Here is a 23,874-nt window from a genome sequence, read left to right as displayed (position 1 = left end):
GTTCTTCATCCCACACCACACACTGGTGAGAACACAAGATTATCTATGAGGGCAGGCTATGAGGGAGTGAGAGAGAGAGAGAGAGATGGAGGCCTGGATGCACATTTGTCTAAAAATAACACTCTCATTCATTTCACACACCCGAGTCTCTCTCTCATTCTCACTTTCTCTATTATTCACAATCACCCCTACCCCGGATCATCACAGTAACATTATGTGTAGACAGAGATTCCAGGTGGCGTATTTGTCAGTGCTGTGCATCATCAGGAACAATCTGCTGTGTCATGCTGTAGTTTCTGTGTGGGCTTTCGTATTTTTAGATCACAATCTATAGTGTTGCTTAATATGCCAAATGTGACATTGTTGCCTGAATTAATCCTTCCTACATAAGGTTTGATACATTAGCATAACTGCCATAAATTAGTGTCCGTGTGTGTGTGGCTGGGGAGAACTGTCAGCCTTTGTAAGCCCCCGCACTAAACTTTGCAGTGGAATTTGTTATAATAAAGTGTAACGTTAAAGTGTAAGCAAATACATAAAGTGCATAAAAAGAAGAATATTCATAAAATCTCATTATTTTCGTAATGAATTACTAATCAGTGCTGAAGTAATAACATGCATTGGATGAGATGATGAAAAATCACCATTCTTCAAGCTCATATCCTGACAGGTAACCAGTGGAGGGCTTTGTGAAGCCAGTGCCTCATTGGTGCAATATGTTTCTCCCCTGGGGCATAAAAAAAACACGCCTGTCTCTGGCCTCAGTTGTTGTGCTCCAGATATCAAGTGAACCTCTGACTGGCAGGAAAATTGTTACTTTGCTGTGAAATCCACAGGGGACTTCACTGCACAGATACAGACACATATTCAAACTGACATAGAGTATAACTGCTGAGGTAGTCATCTGAGTGCAGTCAGTGGTGTACTGTATGGCTTACACAACATAGATATATATATACATTCTGTGTGTCTGGCTGTGTCTTTGTATTTAGTCCTCATCTTTGTGTGGAGTTAGAGAGAAGAGTAAGGTCATTTTGTTTCCAGTCAAGACCAACATTTGAATGAAAGCATTACACATGAATCTGAAAAGCTACACATTAATGAGATTATGTGAATTAGAGTCAAAACCAACACAAAACACATGAACTGACATTCTTACACTAAGGCTAAGGATAATAAGCAGAAATCTGACGCTCCATTATAAAGGCTGTGTAATGATTTATTGTTTAAAAAGTACTGCAGGGTGTTTCAGTGCTTATGAAAAATCTTAAATTTGGTCGAAATGTTAAACAAGTTTTTGAGATTTATACAGAATATCAACTGTATTCCGCTGCAGATGTTTGAGTCTTCTTGTGATTCATCATTAGCAGTAAATCCTTTCTCCTGCAGAAACCTTCCTCTCAGAGCCTTTATTCTATAGAGATGTGTCTGTGCACCAGAGGAGACAGTCAGGACAGGGGTGAGACAGTTGTAAGGTTATGGGGCCACCCTCCAAGGGAAAGGTTGCTGATGATGTTACAGTTTTCTTTTACTGAGTTGTGAAATTATTGCCCTGGGTTGAGGAATAACACAAACATCATCCATGTAATACCCCTCAGCTGCTGGAGGCCTCCCACTCATAAACTCTGCGGGGGGATTGCACACACACACACACACACACACACAGAGACATGCACAAATGTGTTTCTCAGTTGCTCCACCTATTACACAAGCAAGCACACACACACACACACATAATTTAAATCTCCACACACTAATCCACCCACTCATACACTCACACACACTCACACACACACACACACACACACACACACACACACACACACACACACACACACACACACATACAAGCACTAAAGCCCTGTTAAATAGTTTATTGAGCTTCTGCTGTTTCCCACATGGACCCCAGCTGATTCAAGACGAAGAAGAAGCAGGGGGAGGGGGATGAGTGAGTGGGGATGGGAGGGGATTGCAAGGATGACGGGGTATGGGGGTCAGACAGCTGCTGTGTACAGTTACCATGGAAACCTTTGTCTGAACTCGTCAAAATGGAAAGAGGATTCGAGAGGGATGAGTAGTGTTGTAAATTCAGTTTTGAGAGGTTTTCGTTGTGCCTACCAAACAGGTTGCTAGAGATTTGCTTTTGGGGCAGTTATTTTGTGTGTGTGTGTATCAGACAAGCAACATGTGACTCGAAACATGTCAGACATGACCCCACCCTGTGCTGAAACCACCCCTTACACTCCTGCACTCCTCATTTTGATGCTTACTTGCTATACAAATAGATAAATGAAGTGAATTTAAAAATGTCACACTGATATAGCTAATTTATTTATTTAATTAATTTTTTGATAGCCTAATCAGGTTGAACTGCAACAGACCCAGATCTCTATTTCAAATCTTTTAAGCAGTGATAGCACAATGTAAGAAAACACCATTACGAGTAGAAGTCCATTCAAAATTGTGTTTAAGAAAAAGTAAGTCTTAGCTAAATGTACTTAAAGTATCAAAAGTAAAAATACTAATTCTGTCCTAGAGAGTTAAAATATTCAGAGTGTTAAAATATTATATATGCATTGTGTTATTTGATTATTATTGCTGGTGCATCAACATTTTTAATGTAGTTTGTATAGGGGCTCATTTTAATAACTCCACACGTATTGAGTTCTTTAATCTATGACAAAACTTAATGTAATATTGACGGATCATATTCCAGGTAGTTTTCAGATTAATGTTGTCGAGTGAAAAGTTCAAAATTTCCATGTCAAATGTGGTAGATTGATAACAACACAATAGCAAACTGATACCTATGAACTGATCCTAAAACTTTACAGATGTCCATAAAAACCTTTGGATGATTATATTCTTCTCTTTATGTTATGAACCTTGTTCTTTATCTTGAGCAGAGGTAATTTCCATAAATACAGTGAACGGTTCAAAATATTTGGAACATAGTGAGCATACTGTATTATAATAACTCTGTAATAACTTTGTCATAACTGTGCTCATTTACTAAAATGAGATCATGTTGCCCTCTAGTGGTGGAAACCAATTCCGCACTTCTGTTACCAATAATGGCCAAGCCACAATCATTCATGTCAGAAAATGTACAGAAAACTATTTATATCCTTGTTTATGACATTTGCTACATTATGAGGTAGGAAGGTGAATAAAGTGAAAAAGGGAAGCCAGCGTTTGTACAGGCATTCAGTTTAATTTAATTTGAAGAGAGTTCAAAGTTATGATACTTAAAAAAACACACACAGAAGCAATGTGGGCGTATAAATGTCCAAGCTAACAAGCTGGGAACATTCCCAAATGCGCATTGTACAAAATATCACAATGTAATATGTACAACACAAAAAGAACACAAATACACAGACGAGCACTCTCAGCTAGATGGAAACTGGTATTTACATAAAAATAAATAAAACGAACCAATAAATAACATCAAAATGCATTGGTTGATGGATGACATAAAGCTGGATTTGCTGATATAGAGCCGACCACTGATTTATACTCTATATACTACAGGCAGAGCAAAGTTATTCTTCATAGTGGTATAACATACACAGTCACTATAGAGGTTCACCAGCTCTTTTTGTAAAGAATTCACAACCCTTATCTGTTTCAATGCAAATTTTTCCCCTGATAAATTTACATTCAAGCCAACTCGGGATATGGTTCAGGCCTGAAAACGTAGACACAAAAAAGATATTTGATTGAATACTGGAAGAAAATAGGCTTCGTTAACTTATGATCAAAACTGGCTATAAGGTTGTTCTGAATTCTCCAACAAAGGGAACCCAGATTCCCAGACACCGCTTCTTTGTTCAGCACACAACATTTTCACCAGCGTGTAAGACAAACGACGACATCAGAGAGGATATAAAAAGACAGGTAAACATCTGCAAAGACAAAACTCCACCAGCTTCTCTGTCAAAAGTGGGAAACATTGAGATAATCATCAGATTCATCATTTCTCTGGATAATATTCATTATATTTCATCACATTACATACAAGTAGGGATATATAAAACGGGTTATGGTTGCATACAGAAATAGAAAATCTAAATTTTAACCTACTGTGAGCTACAGTTGACGATTATTTCATTTTTAAGCAGTGATGAAACAACCTCATCCAGTCTCAAAGGGTTAGAAATCTATTTTTTCTTTCTCTATGTACATCTTACCTCTGGATAATGATTTCTTTTCCTTCCTTAGAATGAAACTGTGCGCTAATGCATGAAAGCTAAAAAGTGAGAGTCCATGACTCCAAATAAATAAGAATTAAAAAAAATTTTAAAAAAGACAACTCCATCTTCACAAATAGGTGGATTACTGCAGAGGTGTCAGTGACATGTACTGTAAACTTAAATCTCTCTCGTGTAACATCAATAACAGTTTGAAGAAGATGAGGACAAATATGACATGATACTGTACATTATCATCCATTTTTATATAAGTGAACAACAAAAAATAATAAGCTCAAATATAAATCAACATACTTGTGCGTGTGTTATGATGTGTATTCCTGTCTCAGTACAGCAGTGGTTGCTAATCACGGTGGTATATAATCTTTTTCAAGCAGCTCAGGCGCATTTAATGTGGCGTTCCCAGCATGCCAAATGGGCCTGGTAAACTCTGTGTTTGATGTTTCCTTTTCAGGCTCAGTTTTTAGTAGCTGAAAGTTGCGCTTTTTGAGCCACATCTACAGCACTTGGCACCACAATAAAGAGAAGGAATACTAAGTTCTATCCCGTACCAGACACTACTGTATTTTGGGTTATTTGTGATAACGGTCAGCTTAGGCACGACCTTTGACACCTCTTACTAACACAGCCATCCTCTCTCAACACAGGCCTGTCTCAGATTGTATCTACAACACTCAGATCATGGCTTAAATAAACACATCACACCTTAACATATCCATCCACCTTTATCGTCCTCAAATTAAGTCTTTCATGTTTTAGCACTAGCAACTGAGAACCCAAAGCAAGGCCCTACCTCACCTCAACCTCTCTCTCTCCTCTTCCTCTAATCTCTTTTAGCTCTTCCTTTCCTCTTTCTCCTCCCAGAGTTCTCCTGGGGCTTCTCCTCTTTGCTCCCCATCGTCACTGCTCCATTGGCAGCCTTGCTGAGCCCATTGAGGGTCCCATTAGAGAGGGCCTTGCCTGCTTTGGAGGAGGAGGAGGAGGCGTCGCGTCTGGGCTGCTGGCGGCGGTAGGTCTGGTAGTAGAAGTTGCCGAAGAGGATGATGAAGGTGATGGCGTAGCAGATGAGGGAGTAGTGCATCCAGTGAGGGAAGTCACAGTTGACGTAGAGGGACAAGGCTGTGTGGCCGATGGTGACGTGGAACTGAATCTGAGACACAAAGAGAGAAACACAGTCACATTATGGATGTTTTCATCAAGGTTTCACAGCCTTTCAGCCTCTTCACAGACTCCTGAGTTCAGTGTTCAGTGATGTTCAGTAAGATTAACCTTACTGAAGGTTACAGAGGAAATGTCTTACCATCTGGATGATGGTCAAATACTTCTTCCACCACAGGTACTTTTGGATCTTAGGTCCGCAGGAGGCCAGGCCATAATACAGGTACATCAAGACATGGATCATTGCATTCATGTGCGCACCAAAGAATGCTGCAAATAGAAGAAAATAAAACCAAGGGTATTCATTTTGTCATGTCAGTTGTAGGGCTGAAACACACAAGTCTCAAATCTCAAGTGTGCTCTTATTGTACTTTTTCAATTAAAAAGAGAATAATGGTTGGGGTTTTTTGTTATTAGTAGGCATGACTCGAGGGATGGAAATGTCGGTCAGGCCACTGCTTTGTTTAAGACAATAAATCCTAATGACTTTTTATCTGGCATCACCATAAAGCTGACATTTGTGGTCGTGAGTAAAATGTCTTGACAACTGTGGGATGGAACAGATAATCATGTCCACCTCTGGATGAAAAATAATAAATGTAGCGATGTCCTAACTTTTCATCTAATCTCATAATCAGGTAAAATTTCAATTTGCTCCATTCTTATAATACTTAAAGTAAATATAAAAATTAATGACACCTCAGCATCAGCTGCACTTTGTGTTTAGTCATAGTTAGTCATCTTAGCATGCTAACATGCTGAAATGTTCTTCTAACTTCTGATACACTAAAATTGTGTGAATCATTGTATATGTAGGTGATTTGTAGTTAATTGGTTGGGGAGGAGGGTACAGAGCAGAACAATTTTGATTTCAAGATTTAAAAATGAAGCATTTCAGAGACAGGAATAGGCACAGACAATCTTTACATGCACTGTAGCACAAGCTACTCACACTGTCCTCCTGCCACCCATTTGATGCCGATCCACCAGAGCGTGAACATGGTGCAGTGGTGGTAGACATGCAGGAAGGTAACCTGGTTGAATTTTTTCCTCAGGATGAAAAACACTGTGTCCAGGTACTCGATGCCTTTAGAGATGAAATACCACCACAGAGCTCCTGCCACCTGTCTCAGACAGGACAGGAGATGTGTTGAAGGGAGAGGGCAGGTACAGGCGGAGGAAGGACATAGAAACAAATAGGGAAACACTGACAGTTAGAGGAATATAGTATTCATTTGGACCCAATCTAATATAAAGCTATATCGATCAAACTGAATTCAGCACATACTTGCATTCCCCTTATCTAATCTATTCTGAAACATCTCAACCTCAGGGTCACCTGAGACCAAACGACTCTACTTTCTGTGTCAGGTGTGGAACTACGTCATGGAGCAACAGGAGGGAAGGTGTAACTGAACACCCTCCACCCTCCGGCTCACTCTTTTTCTGATAACAGGACCAGAATCCAAATGAGTGGAAGCTGATCAGGTTTCTGTCACCACTGAGAGGGAAGCTTCCCATTCATTTGGGTACAGTACAGAACTACAGTGAAGTGAGATCACCAACTGACTGTGAGACATGTTAGTGGAGGTGTTTGGTTTCTTCTTAAATTGCACAGATGTGAACTGTAAGAAACTAAATTCAACAGATGATGTTAAATGCTCCGTGTTCATTTAATACAAATGAGTGTGTGTGTGTGTATGTGTCTTTGTGCATGTGTCTGTAGCTCCAAACACTCACCCTGACTTCATTGGGGTCATCTGAATAGTCCACCGGTTGACAAATGTAACTGTAGCTTGCGGCGCGTGCTGCCATAAACAGCTAGAGAACAAGAGAACGTCTTTATTGAGTGACTGATATCAATGAACAAAGGCAGAGACACAGAGTGAGAGGAGACAGAGAGAGGGAGAGAGGTGAAGTGCAGACAGAAGGCTGGATACACTGCAATAGTCTAAACCCAGGAGACTGTAACATATTCATCTGGATGGATAGTTATGGTTGGGATATGCACTCACAACTGTTTTTTTTTCACACCTGCAGCAGAAAACTGAGCTTATTCTCTAACTCCAACCAACCTCTTTAAAGATGAAGAAGTTGAGGAAGACCATGCTGAAGTTGTAGACAATGAGAGTTTTGCGGAGCTGGAAGGGCTCTCTGTTCTTCATGTATTTGGGCCCCAGCCAGAGGAAGAGCAGGTAGGAGGTGCTGATGGCCAGTGTGGGCAGGGGGTTGTCCATCAGAGGCCATTTCTCCACTCGCTTGTCTGTGGAACAGAAGTTCTCATAGCGTTACATAACTATTCTTAATGTTCACTTTACATTGCCACAGTGTGGGATCAATGCCTGTCTATCCCACACTTTAAGGGGGAGCGCAGGTCACATAGGTGTTGAGTAGGAATGCAGATGATGGATTTTGTCCCAAGGTGACCTGTCTGGAGGGCAATTATGGCTCTGTAGTAGAGTACTGTTTATTTTGTAGTGTAGTCATCTCCACAGCATTCTTCATTAAATTGACTAAACAGGTGAGGCAGAATGAAAGCTACGGTCCTTCTCAGATTTCACCTACTCATACCAGCTCGGTTAAGGTGGAGGTACAAATGAAGGAGAAAGAAATTAATTTAAGGCATTCAAACAACTAACATACATTAAAAATCAATATATTGCAATATATTTGATGTCAGTATGTGACCAGGCAAACACACACACACATACACATTCTTCAACTATATGGTGCAACTTTGACTCATCCCCTCATAAATTCCCACTGAAGCTCCATCCTTTTACTGACTCATTCTATACTGACGCATAACAGGGATAACCCGTGTACCTGTGGATGTGTACAAGTGCACACACACAAAAATGCATGTTTAGTCACTTGTCACTTGTCAAAAAGATCTCTAACACTGACAATCAGACATAACAAGAACACAAGATAATTACCTGCAATAGTTAGGGTCCATTTGTAGAATTCTATGGTGTCATTAATTAAATGCGTGACAATCTCCATGGTTGTGGCTGTGGAGCTGAAATGATAAAAGAGAGAAGTGAGAACAGACGCCATTCAAAAATCTCAGCATTTGATGGATTCAACTGATTCCACTGAGTCAGAGTGGTGCCATGCTCCTAGAGATCAATAATTAATAATGTCACCTTAACTGGGCTTTTCTCTGGAAAACTGGATTGTGATAATAATTTCATTTTATACATGATTATAAAAATGATCACATTTAAACAGTATGAAAGAAACAGTCCCAGGCCAGCAGAGGGCTGGTGCACTAAGCCCTCAGGAGTCTGTGGCCCCGTGAGGCCCTGATAGACGGCCTATGGGTTTCATTGCGCACAAAGGCTGGAGCACCAGCCGGCAGAGCGCATGTGTCAGCAGATTTTTGGCTTCAGCGCGACCACCAGGCAACCTGGTGGCGGCCCTTAATAATGAGAGGGGTTGCCTGGTGCCCCACTTTTACATTGAAATGGGCCATCTCCTATAGAAGCCAGACTGGCGCATAGGATGATAAGTAGCGGACTGCTCGGTCAGACACACAGTGATTTAATGATCCTAAAAAGATGACGCCCCCCCCCCCCCCCCCCCCCTGCCTCCCTCTCTCTCCAGCCTGAAGCGGATCAAGCGCTGCTGCAGCATCTGCCATAGTCCTGCACACGCTCTCCGTGGGTTTACCTATAACCTGCTCTGAGAATAAACCGTTCAAAACAGATTCATTACACATTTAAAACCATGCTGTATATTTATTGGCTTGGCCTAATGTGGGGGTATTTATAATATAAGCTCTTTGCAATATATGATTTCTGCATTCTGCGGCATGCAGTCCGGCCTTCAGATGGGCTGCATGCAGTCCTATTACCGATATGATTTTTCAAAACCTCTGAGCTGTTTTCCATCTTAGATTAACAAAACCATTACTGTCCATAACAGAGTCGACATCGAGGCCGCGCACATCAAACATCCAGCGGACCATATCTACACTGGTCTCGCCTCCTGCTCCGTGCGGATGAAGATGCTTGTTATCTTACCGTGCCGGTGCTTAATAAATCCCTCTTTTATGACATTCAATGCGAGGCCATGCAGTGTGCGTTATTCCGCCTTCCAACCAGCTGATCGCGTTTCCTATGAGCTGATTAATTGTTCCGTATCCACAGTGAAATAAACGGGCCGCTGTGAAGCCGACACGGCGATGACATTAATTTCCCGTTAAGAGACCACACTATCCTCCGCTGCGCGTCTGCTTCAATGATTTTCTCCTCCGAGCTCCGGAGCACCAGCGTCAACACAGTCAAAATACACCTCCCACTTCCGGTAGGACTTTCACAATATAAAAACTCGTTAACAATTTGGACCCTAGAAAGTGAAAATAGAACATTTTAAAATTTCACAACCACATAAACACAGCCTACATCTTGATCAAAAACAATTTACAAAATAGGTTATTAAGTAGCCTAATAATCAATAATAATTCAAGGTGACAAAATATCCACAATGGCTGTGAAATCCTTAATACTTAAAATATTTATTTTTAGCAATAATTGATTTGACTTTTTTTTTTTTTTTTTTTTTTTTTTTGGTTGCACTTTATGCTTTTATTTGAAAGCGGTTTCACTGTATATCCTGTCTGAGTCTGACTCTCTCTTTGTAGCTTGATGCAACTCCGCTCTTGTAGGTGCCACTTGTCGGGGAATGATGGAAAGATGCTATGCGCATGCGCACAAATGGAGGCGGATGCAGCAACAGGGCTTCATCAGCTTCGTCAAGTCAGCAGGACACAACCAGGGTAAGAGGGGAAAAATGGTGTCCTGACCTCCAAAATAAAACTGTTAAACTTTGCCAGTGTTTGGTTGCACAAAAGCTCTTAGAGGAATAAACACATCATAAGAGAGTCATTGGCGCTGTAAAATAGTCACACGACAACATAGTCATCATACTGCTATAAGGACTTGTGAGCAAAGTGGCTAATGGATAATAATTAATGAAAACTATTAAATGACTGACCAGGAAATGTCAGTGAATTTAAGGACTTGTTTATTAGGAATGTTTATTATAGAGGTCATTTTGATCCCCAGCCGTGCAATAGTGTCCTAAACTATTTGTATCACACAGGGCAAAGCCACTTCTTAATGTTTTGTAATTGCCTCGTTTTGTACAACGTTTCTGAAGCAACATCCGGCAGGATAAGGCTGAGGTGATGTCGGTAAAACAAAAACTGCAATCCCGACAAGTATCAAAAGGATTTTATTTTGAAATTCCTGACCACAGTTCTGTGTCTCACTCCGTCCAACTAGACGCTTGGTGGTTCCGCGGTTGCACCGGCTTTTCTCTTGTCCCTGAACACATACGAGCCGCTTGTTGTTGTTAATCTATAGGCCGATTGTTTTCTGTGTGTCAGTGCTGCGGCAGGGCTGGAGCAGTCAGCGCATTCAGCGCTGTTTCTACGCGAGGTGGAGATAAAGCGCCCCTGTGACTCGCTTCATTGATGGTCGTGAGCTTCCATCACAGGCCCTGCTCTCTGATCAGTGCAGCCAGTTCCTCGTAAGAAAATGGTCCGGTGAGATATAGTTTCGGACGACGGAGGGAGGTTTTCAGCGAAAAGATCGAGACCGTATGTTGGGAAAAGATGAAGATTTGGAGCACGGAGCATGTTTTCAGGTTGGTCAGACTGGTCATTGTTGTTTAGAGATGATCAACAAAGCAGGATGCACCGATCTGTAGTTGTGGGGCTAGGTCGATGGGACCTTCAAACTCTGACACTAATGACTTCACGATTCTGGTCAATAAATTCCACACACTCCGTATTATGACTTCACCGAGTGATGGCGAGTCACTATGAGCGTCTAACACCAGGGGCCAGAGATGTCCTCTTTCAGTAAAAACTAATACCACCCTGTCAGCACCGCCTCCTCAGTCACAGTGTTTTCCTAGAGAAACTCATAAGAGAAGTATGTTTGGTTGATTATGCAATAACTTCAATAACCATGTGCACTTTACTTAATAAGGAGATCATGAAGCCTATTCCTGTGCACGATAAGATCTTTGTCAGTTTGTAAGTTTCTTCCCATTCATGTTATTTTGTACTGGTTTGTCTGCAGTTACCCGTGGGAGACGGTGATCAAGGCTGCCATGAGGAAGTACCCCAACCCCATGAACCCTAATGTGGTCGGGGTGGACGTGCTGGACCGCGGCCTGGACGCGGAGGGACGTTTGCACAGCCACAGACTTCTAAGCACAGAGTGGGGCCTACCGGGCATCGTACGAGCGGTCAGTCATCAACACACAGACACGCACTTGAGATGTCTAAAAATTACACATGCATGCTCAGAGGCATACAGGTACATGGAGAAGATACAGATATGGGTGACCAAATGATGCCCAGGGGCCTGCAGGGTCTGTGGTGAGGTTCCTACATTTCATTAGTTAAGTCAGGAGCAGTCTGACTCCCTTCATCTGAAGTGAGCACAGTCAGTTTCATGCTCGACACATGGCAAGTGATATTTAGGATGATTTTACTGTGCGTGCTGTGTATTACTGTGTTTGCAGATACTAGGGACCAGCCAGACACAGACCTACGTGAAGGAACACTCCATAGTCGACCCAGAGGAGAAAAAGATGGAGTTGTGCTCCACAAATGTGAGTTTGTACTGAGCCCATCAGCCAGCCATGACTTTGATCAGCATTAGTTACACAGCACTGACTTAACCCTGGGTAGACCGTGTATTTAGACGGCGTAGACACACTGTAAAAATCTGAACACAGCATAATGTAAAACAATGTTTTAATATGTGAACATTTTTAGAAAATAGGAGTGTTCATAAACAACTCCACAAGTGTTCAGACCGTGAAGTGGAAATTTCAGGTTGAAAAATAATTAACAGGAAACACTATAGTGCATTGTAATAGCTATTGCTGCAGTAGTGCATCCTGTAAACAACAAATAAAGTAAGGAAAACCAAATCTGTTTTGTGTTCCAGATTACTCTCACCAACCTCATATCAGTGGATGAGAGGCTTCTTTACAGACCACACCCAGACAACCCTGAGGTGTAAGTACACTGTACAACTTAATTCACTTTGCATTTCATTTCTGAGAGCATTTTTGACTTCAGAGGATGCACACTTAGTCTATTTTCAGAGTGTAACTGTGCACACACTCAAAACAGGAAACAGAATGAGCTAGACACGTTGTTCTACTCACAGTTTATTTATGTCTTGCAATAATCATGTTCTCTCTCTCTCTCTCTCTCTCTCTATCACCTCCCTCACTCGCCCCTCAGTACCATCCTGACCCAGGAGGCCATTATTACAGTAAAAGGAGTCAGTCTAAGCAGTTACCTGGAAGGGATGATGGCCAGGAGAATGTCAGCTAATGCCAGGAAGGTAACAGAAAATGAAAAACAGTACATTTCTATTTATTCCGTTATTTCATCTTTTGCATGTAATCTGAACTCTGGTTGAAGTGATAAAGATTTTGCTGATGATTCTTTTGCATGCCATCTTACTGGGACTGTTCCAGGGTCAGTTTTACTGGACAGAGTCAAAATTTACTGCTTCCAGTGGTGTTCACCGGCCTGTGTGTGTGGTTCTTCTTTAATCTCCTGTCTCTCTGTGAATCTGTAGGGTTGGGATGCTATTGAGTGGATTATTCAGAACTCTGAAAGAGAGAACGTACCTCTCTGTGACATTTACTAACTCTGGTAACTCTTTGCTTTCCTTTGCAACTTTGTCCTCCAGTCTTACCGCATCATTATAAGCATGCTACTTTTCTCTCTCTCAGAGCTGCAACAACAAGTGTTCCTTTCGTGTATCTGTCAAACAATGCTCAGCGCTCATTTGTTTGCACACGCAGGGCTGCAGCTCTACAGTCACGATGACTTTCCCTGGCTACACCTCATAAACCACCGGGGATCCTCAGCATCCCAGGATCCTCTGCAGTTGGTACTGTAAGGGGGGTCTTTGTGGATTGTCACCCCCACAGCCCCCCTCTCACCTCTGGAGTACATGCACTGGAAGCTCAGACAGACAGTCAAATGTTGCCAAAGCTGAATGGAAAAAAGGAAGCATGAGAGCGAAAGCTTGTTAGAGTAGGATTTAAAGCCTCATTAACCCATTAACAGTCCTAATTAAGGCTTTGTGTTTAACATACTCTCCTGCTGAATCACCACAAGGTTTAAAAAGTCATGTCTGCTGCTGTGAAGTTCACCTTCCATAAAGAATTGCATCAACTTTATGAGCAAACGAAACTTCACTGGTTTGAATATTATATTACAACCCCACATTTACTTTGATCTCATGTCATAGCTTCAGTGCACAAAAGATACGTGATGCAGAAGAAGGATGCAATAGGGAGACGCGCACACAGTATTTTTGAAAACAAGGCACGGTAAAATATAATATGCAACAAACTTCATAACTTTATTTTACCTGACGTAATTCTTCTGTAATGTCAAACACTTGAGACTCCTGTGCTAGCCGTTAAAATCCGAGTTGTTACTGGTGCTTATTATGTGTTTCAAGAGGCACAAACTGTAGGTGATACGTTTGCATGACAGTAGTAAAAAAAGGGAGGGGCATTATTAAAGAAAATGGGTAGTGTGGTAGTTATCTAGCCTGGCAGCTAGCTATAATTATCTAAAAAGAAATTATATTGTTTTTGTCAAAAAAGATGGGAATGTACCATTACCATTGCCTTCTGTTTCTGCTGTCAAAGCATCAATACACTGGCACCTTTTTGATGTGAAATTGATGGGCTGTACCGCCTTAAACCAGCAGATTTTTAATTGGGCTAATGAGGAAGATGAAGATGACAGTGTAGTGAAATGATGGACTGCCTCTCTCTGTGGGCAGAATTACATATTTATATGGCCTTAAATCGATGCCTGTGTATTATTGCTTTGGCAGTGTTATCATGTCTATGCCAGTTCTGCACATCATGCTTCCTAATGTTGAACTACTCCATAAACACTACCTGTCTGCCCCCGAGGAGCAGGCCAGTACTGTACGTGCAATGCTGCAGTGGGAGATGCACACCATGACTTATGTGCTAAATCATTTTTCTTGGTAAAAAATGCATAATATTTACATAATATTTGTATAAATATTGTTTATTTAAATACATTGCGTAACAAGCAGTGAATCATTACATTGTTTATATTGTCAGTGTCATGTAATAATGTTTCGTTTGCTTTTTAAATTCTGTTTTAACTTCAACTGTTGTCCTACTGCAACAATTAAAACAATTGTTTGAGAAATTTTCATTTTAAGCATTGATGACGTGAACACTGTTTGTTGTTGTTCATTGTCTAACAGCCCTTGTGTTATTATACAGCAGGCCTGCTGATTAAGACTAATGTCCCAGAGTCCTTTTGGTGAAAAGGCACTGGAGAGATCTGCTTGTTCTCAGTCACTTAGAGCCGTAAGCATTTCCCCCACCGTTGTAAGAGTGGGCTGAAATGGTTTCCTTTAAAGAATTCCCTTTGTTTTGTTTTGTTTTTTTATGAGTCTCAGCTCAGCGTTTCATCATCTAAGCATAGTTTCATTTCTCTGCTCCAGTAAGAAGCACGCAGGTGTGGATAGTGATGGAAACTCAGAGGCAGAGAAAACATCATCAGTCACAGACAGTTTGTTGTAAGCTATCCTGATGATGCCAAATACTTTTTTTTACTTTTTAATCACTACCTTGCAGTTTATCTTTTGTCCAGCAGAGAGCACAAGTTCGCTCTTAGCAACAGGGGAACCAAAGGGCCGCTCCTGGTCACTTCCAGCAGGAGGCCCCTTTGACTTTCAGCTCTCCTAAAGAATATGAACAAATGTTCAATATAATGGTTCAGTGTGTGTGCTCTGAAAAATCGAATCAAGGCTGTAAAGTTATTTTCTTTTATTTATTCAACAGAACATAAACAAAACGCATTGCATAGCATGTACATCATTCCTCACTGTCTGAGCAGTGATAGAGGAAAATCTGGGTCACACTGCCTTCCCTCAAACCCAATACAGCAAACTGAGCCACTTGCCAGAATCTCAATAAATAAATGCAAACACAATCAGCTGTGTGTTTTAAAAAAATCATGCAGGATGCTACAGAAAAATACGGTGTTTCAGACAGGCCACTTTGGTATCAGAGCCTCAGATCTTAAATACCACTCTTCTGTAAATGAGACATTTGGTGATGATTTAAAAAAAAAAAAAAAAAAAAAAAAAAAAACAGCATCTGGATCTGAAAACATTACCAACAAGGATTAAGCTGTACCGGTTTCAAGTTTCACAATAAAGGCACACCATTGTAATACTGACAATCTTTGGTAATACTGCACTCAGGTGCTGTTGCTGTTGCAGCCACAGCAGAAAATGAACACACAATAATAATAAAAAAGATCATATCAAATCCATATAAAAGTGAAAAAGAACAAAACACAATAGAAAAGATATTGTGGTGTGTTAACGTATCAAATAATCATCACTCAGTCTAATGATTAATTACCAACTCTCTTGCTTGCATTCATTATCTCTTAGGTAGTGCAGCAAATCAAGATTTTCTCTCCATCCCAGTGCCAAACTGAATATTACTGCAAATCTCATCTGAACCTCAAACACATTGCACACCCCATGTGAGCAGGCTTTGTAATATCATACTGAACAAACTGCAAATTTAAACAAATCAAATAATCTTCCTACTTCTCGTGTTGAAAAGAACAGCTACAAGGTCTGAAACTCAGAAACTAAATAAAAATCGAATTCACCAAATTGGGAAAAACAAGTGCACGCAGCTAAGATAAAAGTGTGTATTAATTTGGAGGTGTTTTTTCAAAAACCACATTAAAGTAAGACTAAACTCTCACAGCTGAGTGTTCCCTTTTTCCTCTGCTTTTCTCTCCTCCATCAACAAGAGAACTGCTCCTACATCTCTTTTCCTCTCTGTCACATTCATTTGCTTTCAACAGTGAACCCTGTGTACTCTTCCAAAAGAAACCTGATTGCATAATTGTCCCACTGAGCCCCCTCCAGTCATACCTCAACTAAATATACATCCAAGGATTGATTGTGCTGTTAAACAAAAACAATATTGTACACTTCTATGTACAGTATGTACAGTCAGTTCATCCGGATTCGGGCGGAATCAGAAGTTGAAAAGGTTGATAAAGTCTTGAGGGGAGAGGGACATGGTGCAACTTTCTGGGTTGTTGGCTGTGCAGGGATGGTTTGTGTCCTGCAAAAAGAAACGAAGAAACACAACTTTCAATATTAAGTGCTGGTGTTTTGTTTCACATTCAGCTTTATGAACAGTGGCATCGTATTTTCATATCCACTTTGATGAAGTGCAAAGTGAAAGAGAATATATAGAAAATATATAGACTACCTTCCAGAAAAGGATGTGGCAGTGTGTGCAGAAGTGCAGGGTGTCACTGTATTGTTCTCTGTGAGGGTAGCAGCGGCTCAGCTTAAAGTACATCCTCTTCCACTCCAGGTGACCTTTATCTGACACCATCAGGCGCTTTCGGATCTAAAGAAGAAGAAAACAGACTTTAAGACATGACCCAAACGGAGAGGAATACTTTGAAATATCCACTTTAATGTCAGCTTTCTTGAGAATTTCTTTTGCACCACATTCACTGCTACACACACAGAGAGGATGGAGATTTTAGTAGCCTTAACAGACAGGAGCTTTTAGACAAACTAAATTTAAACTCTAACCTATTCTAGCTTATACATTGAGACCGTCTCACTTGCTTATCAAGTTCATACTTTCTCACATGGTGCAAAGTTACAGCAGCGACAGTATGCACACCCCTCGGCCTCCCATTTTCCAGTAGCAACTCTAGAAGAAGCTCTTTTATGTTAACTGTTTCAGGCATCAAGCAGGTCAGCTGAAGCAGTGACACAGTTTAAGGACAATGAGGAGGACAACTATCCTGCAGTGTGTGTGTGTGTGTGTGTGTGTGCATTCTCAGTCTATACACATTTAAAGGTTACCCATTAATTTCTACATGCCTGTCTATCTGTGAAGTGGTACTGGCAGAGTCTCTTCCACAGCAGCCGGTCCTCAGTGAGGGCCCCCAGCTCGGGACACACTTGGCCCAGGCTGACCAGGTCCCTGCCGTCCGACAGGCGCTGCATGATGTTGAGCTGCAGGCTGGCAGGCAGGTCAGTGAGAGTCATGCCTGTAGACGTGGGCTGCAGGAAACAAGAGGCAGAACAAGTCCTGAATATAAATGCAAATTTACATATTAAAGCGTTCTTTAAGTCCCTCAATTTTACATCATTTGAGCAATTCCACAACGTGGGCCTGTATTTTGGGTTCAGCCTTACCCTGTTGATCTGGATGTTGTCCAGCTGCTGCTGCCACTGCAGGATGTTCTCCATGCGGTGCACCCAGATGTTGATGTTCCCCACCAGCACAGACTTGCCCATGTCCTGAACAAGACCACACAGCGAGACGTACAGCGTCTGCAGCAGCTCTTTGATCGGGCGAACGTTCTGCTGGTCATCAAGGACTGAGGGAGGAAATCAGAAGATATTCATTGAGCTCAATTTATTACTTCAATTATGACCAAAAGTGAGGTCTTAAACCCTGAGTATTACAGAGAGATTAGTAGCCACCAGGCAAACAGCCAAACAGTGAAATATTTATTGTGAATCATCGAAAATCATAACGTTGAACTAAATGTTTTGGAGTGGCTGTACTCTTCTGCTGTGACGTTCATAATATTTGGCCAACAGGTTCCATAACGCCACCTAAACAACCTGAATCTCTGTTTATCACAGGGAACATTTCGTTTACACTGTGGCTTGCAGAGGGATCTGGTGACTGTCAGTGTTTTTCACTGTGCCATTAAAACACTGGATTCACTCCTCTGCCTTCTTTAGATGTTGTCAGGGCTCATTTCCTCACCTACTGGTGCAAACAACAAAGCAGGAAGGTTTCATGTTTGCTCCACTTATATATTTTTGTTTATACCTTCTAGAAGGAGTCTGATACACTGTAAACTTGAACCAACAACAAAAATGAAATAGACTAAGGGGTGACTTGTTTGTTTGTCCTCAGAGGCAAACTAGTTAAGTTCTTTTAAAAACAGCGAGAGAAGAGCGACAGGTCTCACCTTTCTGTACCACTCTCTCCAGAATATTCATGTAATTTTTCTGCGCCACTCCGCTGAGCGAGGGGAGCTGGGACGTGGCGATAAGCTCCAGGAGCTGGAGCAGAGAAAGAATAGAGACAGAAAGAAAGAAACACAACATAAATTTTCATCCTGTCAGCTGCTGAGACTCTCTGTTCCTTTGCCTCATTACTCAATGTTTGTTATGCTGCATTCTTACAAAGGCACTTGCGCTACTAACAATAAATGCTGTCGAGAACAAATTTGGAGCTGTTCCACCTGGTCATTACTCTAAACTAAAGCTGGATCCAGCAGCATTCTTGGCTCTGATCTTTCTTGAGTCCCTTCAGGGGAAGAAGCTACTGGAAAGGTGTTGGACAACAGCCCAGGCTGTCAACAACACCAGCCTCCACAAACAAGCTTTTAATCATTTGACTCCTGATACTCCTGTCATGTGAATTAGCTGAATCATTTGACAGGAGAGTGTGTGTGCACTTGTGTGTCCGTGCAAACAAGCTTGTGTGTTTATGTGTATGTCTGCGAGCTTGTTGCCATTGGCTGGCGGACAAGCAGCGGGTTTCAGGGTGGCATGTCTGGCATGTAACAGATGCTGTGACATCATGGAGAAACTCAAGTTGACCCTTGCTCAGTTCTGAGTGAAGCATGTTGACTTTTGTTATCATACCAACATCAACATATTGGGGTAGTTTTTGGTAAACTGGAGGGGATACTTTCTAACTTCAGAAATGTGGTTCATGAAAAATGCAAGTTCATTACTACAAATGGCTCCTACTGTAAGCAAGCATTCAGCCATATCCTGAATAAACGGTGATGGGTTTGAGGATCTTAATAATACCCAGCTTTGGACTAAATTACTTCTCTCCTACATCCTCTACCGCCCTGTCCGTTTTTACCCATTTTAAGCTTCTTCGCTCCCTCCTGGCTCCCTTTTTTCATTCTTTCCAGCTCCGTTCCTAAAAGCTAATCCCATGCCCTGCTTCTTTTAGCAGCTCATCAAGTGCTCCTCTCTTTGTAGAGCAGCCGGGCAGAACAATGTGCATTTCCGTATCTACTTTTAGCCCCCGCTGTTCGCTAAACTGCTCTTCATAGCTTGGCGTGAGGCTCACACTTTTCCACAAACACACCGACAGTATTTGAAGTGTGATTGCTCTGCTAAAACAGGTTCATTTTAAGGTTTCTGTCTCCTTGAAATAACTCCATTTGTGTGCTCCAAGAAAGAGAGAGAGAGGACAACTTGTTGTCTCTTTGTGGAAGAACCTGATCTGTGTAACTGAGATGGAGTTAAATGAACCTGCAAATGCCATCAGACACAACTAGTGAAGAGCAGTGACCTGGGACACCATGTCCAGACTAGACGCTAATGTTACACAGCCATATTGTTCTTTGGTCTCAGCACACTACACTGCACTTGTTAGCTCAGACCTGCACTGAAAGGGTAATCCAAAACTCCAACAGGGGCTAAAACAAACAGCCATCTCTGTGTGGAAAGTTATATGTAAAGAGATTAAAAAGTTAGATCGCTAGTAGAATATCAGACTGTTTTGCATATCTTTAGAATTTGATGTTCTAAATCTGTGTTTATGGGTTTATGACTCCAGATAAAAACAACAAAACAGTCATAAAACATGATCCCTTGCAATCTCACCGTCCTGCCAAAATGGAAAGCTGCTTTGTCTCCTCCTGACTAAGCCTGAATTGGTCCCACAACATTCATTAAGCTCGCACTTCAATAGGAAAGCAGGAAAGTGAGAGAAACTAGGAGACAAAGGAAGAAGCTTAAAGTCTGGCAGAGGCAAGTCTGTGTGTGTTTGTGGTCGGGGGTCTAAATCACCTGACAACCACCGGCTCTGATTTCATAAACCCCTGTCAGGTGGTCGCACCTCAGCACACAACTGTCACCCCCCAACCCCCCAACCCCCCCCCCCCCCCCCCCCCCCCCCCCTCAGCTCACATGGGAGCACATGTGGGACAGCTGGTGTTCAGTTTAGTGCAGTGACACCTTGATGTGGAGGGTAAAAGCTCTCAATTTAAACTGAATTATTGTCTATTGATTTCCCATAATGCAATTACATCACTGATAATGTTATTATGAGTAAGGCCATTTTTCATTAGGCTATTTAGCATCCCTAGTGAATATGGTATGTACATTGTGAAATTGTAAAGGGTACAAGAATTGAAAAGGGTACGACTCTTCGGACATACAGTTCATAAAGTTCTTAAACTGAGCGCACTGAACTGGTCGTCAATACAGCTTTGGTGTAAACTCGGTTTGGGGATGTCAGATGACTTAAGCAAACCTATTACAGAAAAATGTCATGCTGTGACACAGTCTTGCTCTGTCACAACCACATACATACACTCCCTAGGTCAGTATCATCACCACTGAGAGACCCTCGTCTGCAGAGCATTGATAAGAGCCTGGCAGGAGCCTACACACCCTCTTAACCTTAACCCTTCTGTGCCACTAACAAAAAACATCCATTAAAACCACACAGGAAGACAAACACAGAGACACAAGAAACTGGAAGAAAAGACAGACGAGGACTCACTCTGACGACGTAATTAAATCTCCTTGTATCCTTGATGGCGCTGCAGAAATCTAAGCGGTTGAAGGCTTCTCCCAGTGTACAATATCCGTGGCGCTGGGAGAATTTAATTATCAAGGTATTAGATTGCAATCCTCAGCGGGAGTATAGAGTTTTCTCTGCATGTCTACATGAGCAATGACGATATGAAAAGTTGATGTGAAGCTAAATGAATTCGTTTGTTACCTCCTTGGTGCTTCCTTTATGAACATAAATCCACTTTTCCCTGTGGAAATCTGTGAGAAAGCAGAATGTTTACATTAGTGGCCTGCCCTCATTAAGCAGCTCATAAGCACTGTAACAAATGCACAGGCACACAATACAAAAAAAAAAAAAAGCAATTCCAGACTGAGCGCAGTTATCGAAAAAGACTTTATGAAATGATGGAAAATTAATAATAAACAATATTATCAGGAAGTGCTCCCCCTATGAATGTTACATAACATCCTCATGAGTCTGTGCTGCTAATATCACTGACCTAGAACCTAACTTCGCTTTATTATCGTATGATTTATAACCCCACACATAAAAAACATAACATTGTCTTTAGTATGTTTATATTAAAAGTCAGGCAGTGTGCCTCTGTCATAGTGACTCACAGGGGACCTTGGTGTTGTTGTTCATTAGATCTTTTTTCCTCTTCTTGGCAGCCATGTCGTAGCTGAGAGAAAGCAGCAAGTTCTCCTTGTTGAAACATTCCTCCTGCTCGGCTTTGCAGAAGCTGGAAAAACACAAGGACACATACTTCATTAAAAGGCACCACTTCATCTCAGCACACAGCACAGACTTTATTTGCAGCTGATTCAGTTACGCGAGATATTTTCCTCTGTACAGACAACACACACCAGCATCAAAACAAAGGTATCAACTACATTCTTCTACCTGCCTTTGTTTAACATGCTCTTTAAACTGTAACCTAAGGCCATGTTAAAGGCAGCCTCTCCGTGTCAGCGCGCTGTGTGCAATCATTATGCAAAGGAGCACTGACTCAACAGACGTTTGTTAATCCACTCGCTTGTTGTGAGGTTATTAATAGCTCAGTGATTAGCCTGGAAAAGTAGCATGGCCCCAAGAAAAAACAAAGACACTGAGCTTAGTGAGATGGAAACAACACGGAGGTGAGGGCCTGCGGTCTGTCTGTCACCCTGCCTTTGTTCATAATGTTGTTTGGACTTTCTTCAAAGTACCCCCTCCCTCCCTCCTTCCTCCTTCCTCCTTCCATCTTTCTCTAACTAAAGAAGTGATGGCGCATCCAGCTGTTGCGCAATTTCAAAAAAGGGGATGAATAAGACCAACCTCTGCACGGAGACGTTGTTGTTTCTGTCGTCTGATGTCGTCTTTTTCCATCCTTCCTCGGTTTTAACCCAACTCTGACCCGGTGACCTCCAGTCCTGTCCGAGGAAAGGCATCCTCACTCGATGTCGTGGAGTTAGATTAAGTCTAAAAAAAAAAAAATCAGGAAATAGTCCCTTTTCGGGTTAATATGTATCCCTTCTTGAAAGCGCTCTGTCCTGGACTTGTTTCTGCTCTACTGTTGTCATTGCGCAGCTGTTCTTATATCTTCTAACGCAGAACCCGGAAATACAGGAGGTCCGCCCACTTTGGAAACTTCCCTGCAACACGTGGCTTTGTTTATCAACTGGAGCGTTGCAAAATGTGCTGGAGAGAAGCGCAGAGGTAACAAAACTTCATGTCATGGAAAAACTCGGAGACAGAGGACACCAAGGAAATTCATTCTGAAGGATTGTAACGTGACAGACTTGTTAGAAAAGCATGTATCTGAATGTTAAAAGGCCCGGAGGGCAGTTATGTAACCGTCTCTGTGCTGTGACCAGTGTTGGAAAGTACATTTGCTCAAGTACTCTACTTCATTTTGAGGTATTTGTACTTAGCTTGAGTATTTCCAATTTGTGGTACTTTGTGCAAATACTCCAAAACGTTTTACTACACTACATTTATTTAACAGCTGTAGCATCAAGTATCAGATAGTGCCTCTTTGGCACAGACATATCATATCCTGTTTTTACTCATTTTTCATCTCTCTGTAGGTGATTTGCATGTTTGTAGTCATAATTATGTCTTTTCCCAGTTGTTATTGGTCTCTTTGTACTTGTTTTGTGTATCTTTGTAGTTGTTTCATGCCTCTTTGAACTCATTTTGCATCCCTTTGTAGTTATTTTGCATCAGTTTCTAGTCATTTTGAGTCTCCTTATAGTCATGCAGATCTTTGTGGTTATTTTGAATCTCCTTTGATTGACTTTCCAACAAGAAATAAAAGGCTCTGGCCAAATGTGTATGACTGACATATAAAATATGATACATTAATACAGACCCAGTATACTCACATAGGTGTTTTGAGTTATATAACTGATTGGACCTGTTCAGGTTTGAATTGTTTAAAGCATGAATGATAAAGTTGTAACTTGTTCTAAACATAACTAACAATAGCGCCCCTGAAGTCTAAAACACTGCTATTTTCAGTCTTGTGCTCACGAGATAAAGAAAAGATTAACTTTCAGGACCTTGAGCTCTCCATGATTGAACACTTAGAATGAGTTGTCTGCCTTTACTTTTGATACTTTAAATGTTTTTAGCTGGTAAAACATATGTACTTTTACTCAACTGGAATTTCAAATGCAGGAATTTTACTTGTAACAAAACCCATATTATTAAAAACATTGGACGATAACAATGCTGTGTCTCACTACAGTTTTTTTTTTTTTTTTTATGGCTAATGCATTGTTGTTGATAAAAGTAATTACTGTTCAGGAAGTGTTTTGTTCAAGCTTATCATTAAGGGTTT

The 23,874-nt window shown here is 41.4% G+C and overlaps 3 protein-coding genes across 5 annotated transcripts; 1 reads left to right on the top strand and 2 right to left on the bottom strand.

Moving 5' to 3' along the window:
- Positions 1-3,193: 3,193 nt before the first annotated feature.
- elovl4a (ELOVL fatty acid elongase 4a) lies at positions 3,194-9,628 on the bottom strand. The gene is made up of 7 exons (XM_071470066.1): positions 9,401-9,628; positions 8,312-8,394; positions 7,448-7,635; positions 7,113-7,193; positions 6,325-6,496; positions 5,515-5,642; positions 3,194-5,364 (listed from the first exon to the last, which is right to left on the bottom strand). Exons 2-7 carry the CDS (start codon positions 8,376-8,378, stop codon positions 5,038-5,040), a joined length of 963 nt encoding a protein of 320 aa, XP_071326167.1. The 5' UTR covers positions 8,379-8,394; positions 9,401-9,628; the 3' UTR covers positions 3,194-5,037.
- A 1,033-nt stretch (positions 9,629-10,661) lies between these two features.
- On the top strand, positions 10,662-14,650 carry prelid3a (PRELI domain containing 3A). Of its 3 annotated transcripts, none has more exons than XM_071469551.1 (7): positions 10,662-11,027; positions 11,468-11,636; positions 11,916-12,005; positions 12,347-12,417; positions 12,649-12,751; positions 12,992-13,068; positions 13,221-14,650. In XM_071469551.1, exons 1-6 carry the CDS (start codon positions 10,996-10,998, stop codon positions 13,061-13,063), a joined length of 537 nt encoding a protein of 178 aa, XP_071325652.1. In that variant the 5' UTR covers positions 10,662-10,995; the 3' UTR covers positions 13,064-13,068; positions 13,221-14,650. The 3 variants fall into 3 exon arrangements, with proteins under 3 accessions (XP_071325652.1, XP_071325653.1, XP_071325654.1); XM_071469552.1 differs by having other exon boundaries at positions 10,860-11,027; positions 13,149-13,276; XM_071469553.1 differs by lacking the exon at positions 12,992-13,068 and having other exon boundaries at positions 10,860-11,027; positions 13,221-13,416.
- Positions 14,651-15,233: 583 nt separating this feature from the next.
- On the bottom strand, positions 15,234-22,619 carry fbxo32 (F-box protein 32). The gene is made up of 9 exons (XM_071469550.1): positions 22,368-22,619; positions 21,671-21,792; positions 21,258-21,307; positions 21,036-21,128; positions 18,469-18,562; positions 17,678-17,862; positions 17,360-17,542; positions 16,728-16,871; positions 15,234-16,577 (listed from the first exon to the last, which is right to left on the bottom strand). Exons 1-9 carry the CDS (start codon positions 22,478-22,480, stop codon positions 16,488-16,490), a joined length of 1,074 nt encoding a protein of 357 aa, XP_071325651.1. The 5' UTR covers positions 22,481-22,619; the 3' UTR covers positions 15,234-16,487.
- Between the last annotated feature and the right edge of the window lie 1,255 nt (positions 22,620-23,874).

The sequence above is a fragment of the Trachinotus anak genome, unplaced genomic scaffold, assembly GCF_046630095.1.
Source record: "Trachinotus anak isolate AG129_WGS33_773 ecotype Australia unplaced genomic scaffold, CSIRO_AGI_Tana_v1 ptg000032l, whole genome shotgun sequence".
NCBI lineage: Eukaryota > Metazoa > Chordata > Actinopteri > Carangiformes > Carangidae > Trachinotus > Trachinotus anak.
Note: the sequence above shows the minus strand (reverse complement) of the source record. Positions and strands in the feature narration are given on the sequence as shown.

Coding starts and splice junctions, on each gene's coding strand:
- elovl4a (XM_071470066.1), bottom strand. CDS start 8,378: ATGGAGATTGTCACGCATTTAATTAATGACACCATAGAATTCTACAAA. Junction 6,497..7,112: donor ATGACCCCAATGAAGTCAGG/GTGAGTGTTTGG, acceptor TGTCTGAGACAG/GTGGCAGGAGCTCTGTGGTG. Junction 5,643..6,324: donor ATGGGTGGCAGGAGGACAGT/GTGAGTAGCTTG, acceptor TTCTATTTGCAG/CATTCTTTGGTGCGCACATG.
- prelid3a (XM_071469551.1), top strand. CDS start 10,996: ATGAAGATTTGGAGCACGGAGCATGTTTTCAG. Junction 11,028..11,467: donor AGCACGGAGCATGTTTTCAG/GTTGGTCAGACT, acceptor GTTTGTCTGCAG/TTACCCGTGGGAGACGGTGA. Junction 12,006..12,346: donor TGGAGTTGTGCTCCACAAAT/GTGAGTTTGTAC, acceptor TTTGTGTTCCAG/ATTACTCTCACCAACCTCAT.
- fbxo32 (XM_071469550.1), bottom strand. CDS start 22,480: ATGCCTTTCCTCGGACAGGACTGGAGGTCACCGGGTCAGAGTTGGGTT. Junction 18,563..21,035: donor GATTTAATTACGTCGTCAGA/GTGAGTCCTCGT, acceptor TCTCTGCTCCAG/CTCCTGGAGCTTATCGCCAC. Junction 16,578..16,727: donor GCCACATCCTTTTCTGGAAG/GTAGTCTATATA, acceptor TTCTTTTTGCAG/GACACAAACCATCCCTGCAC.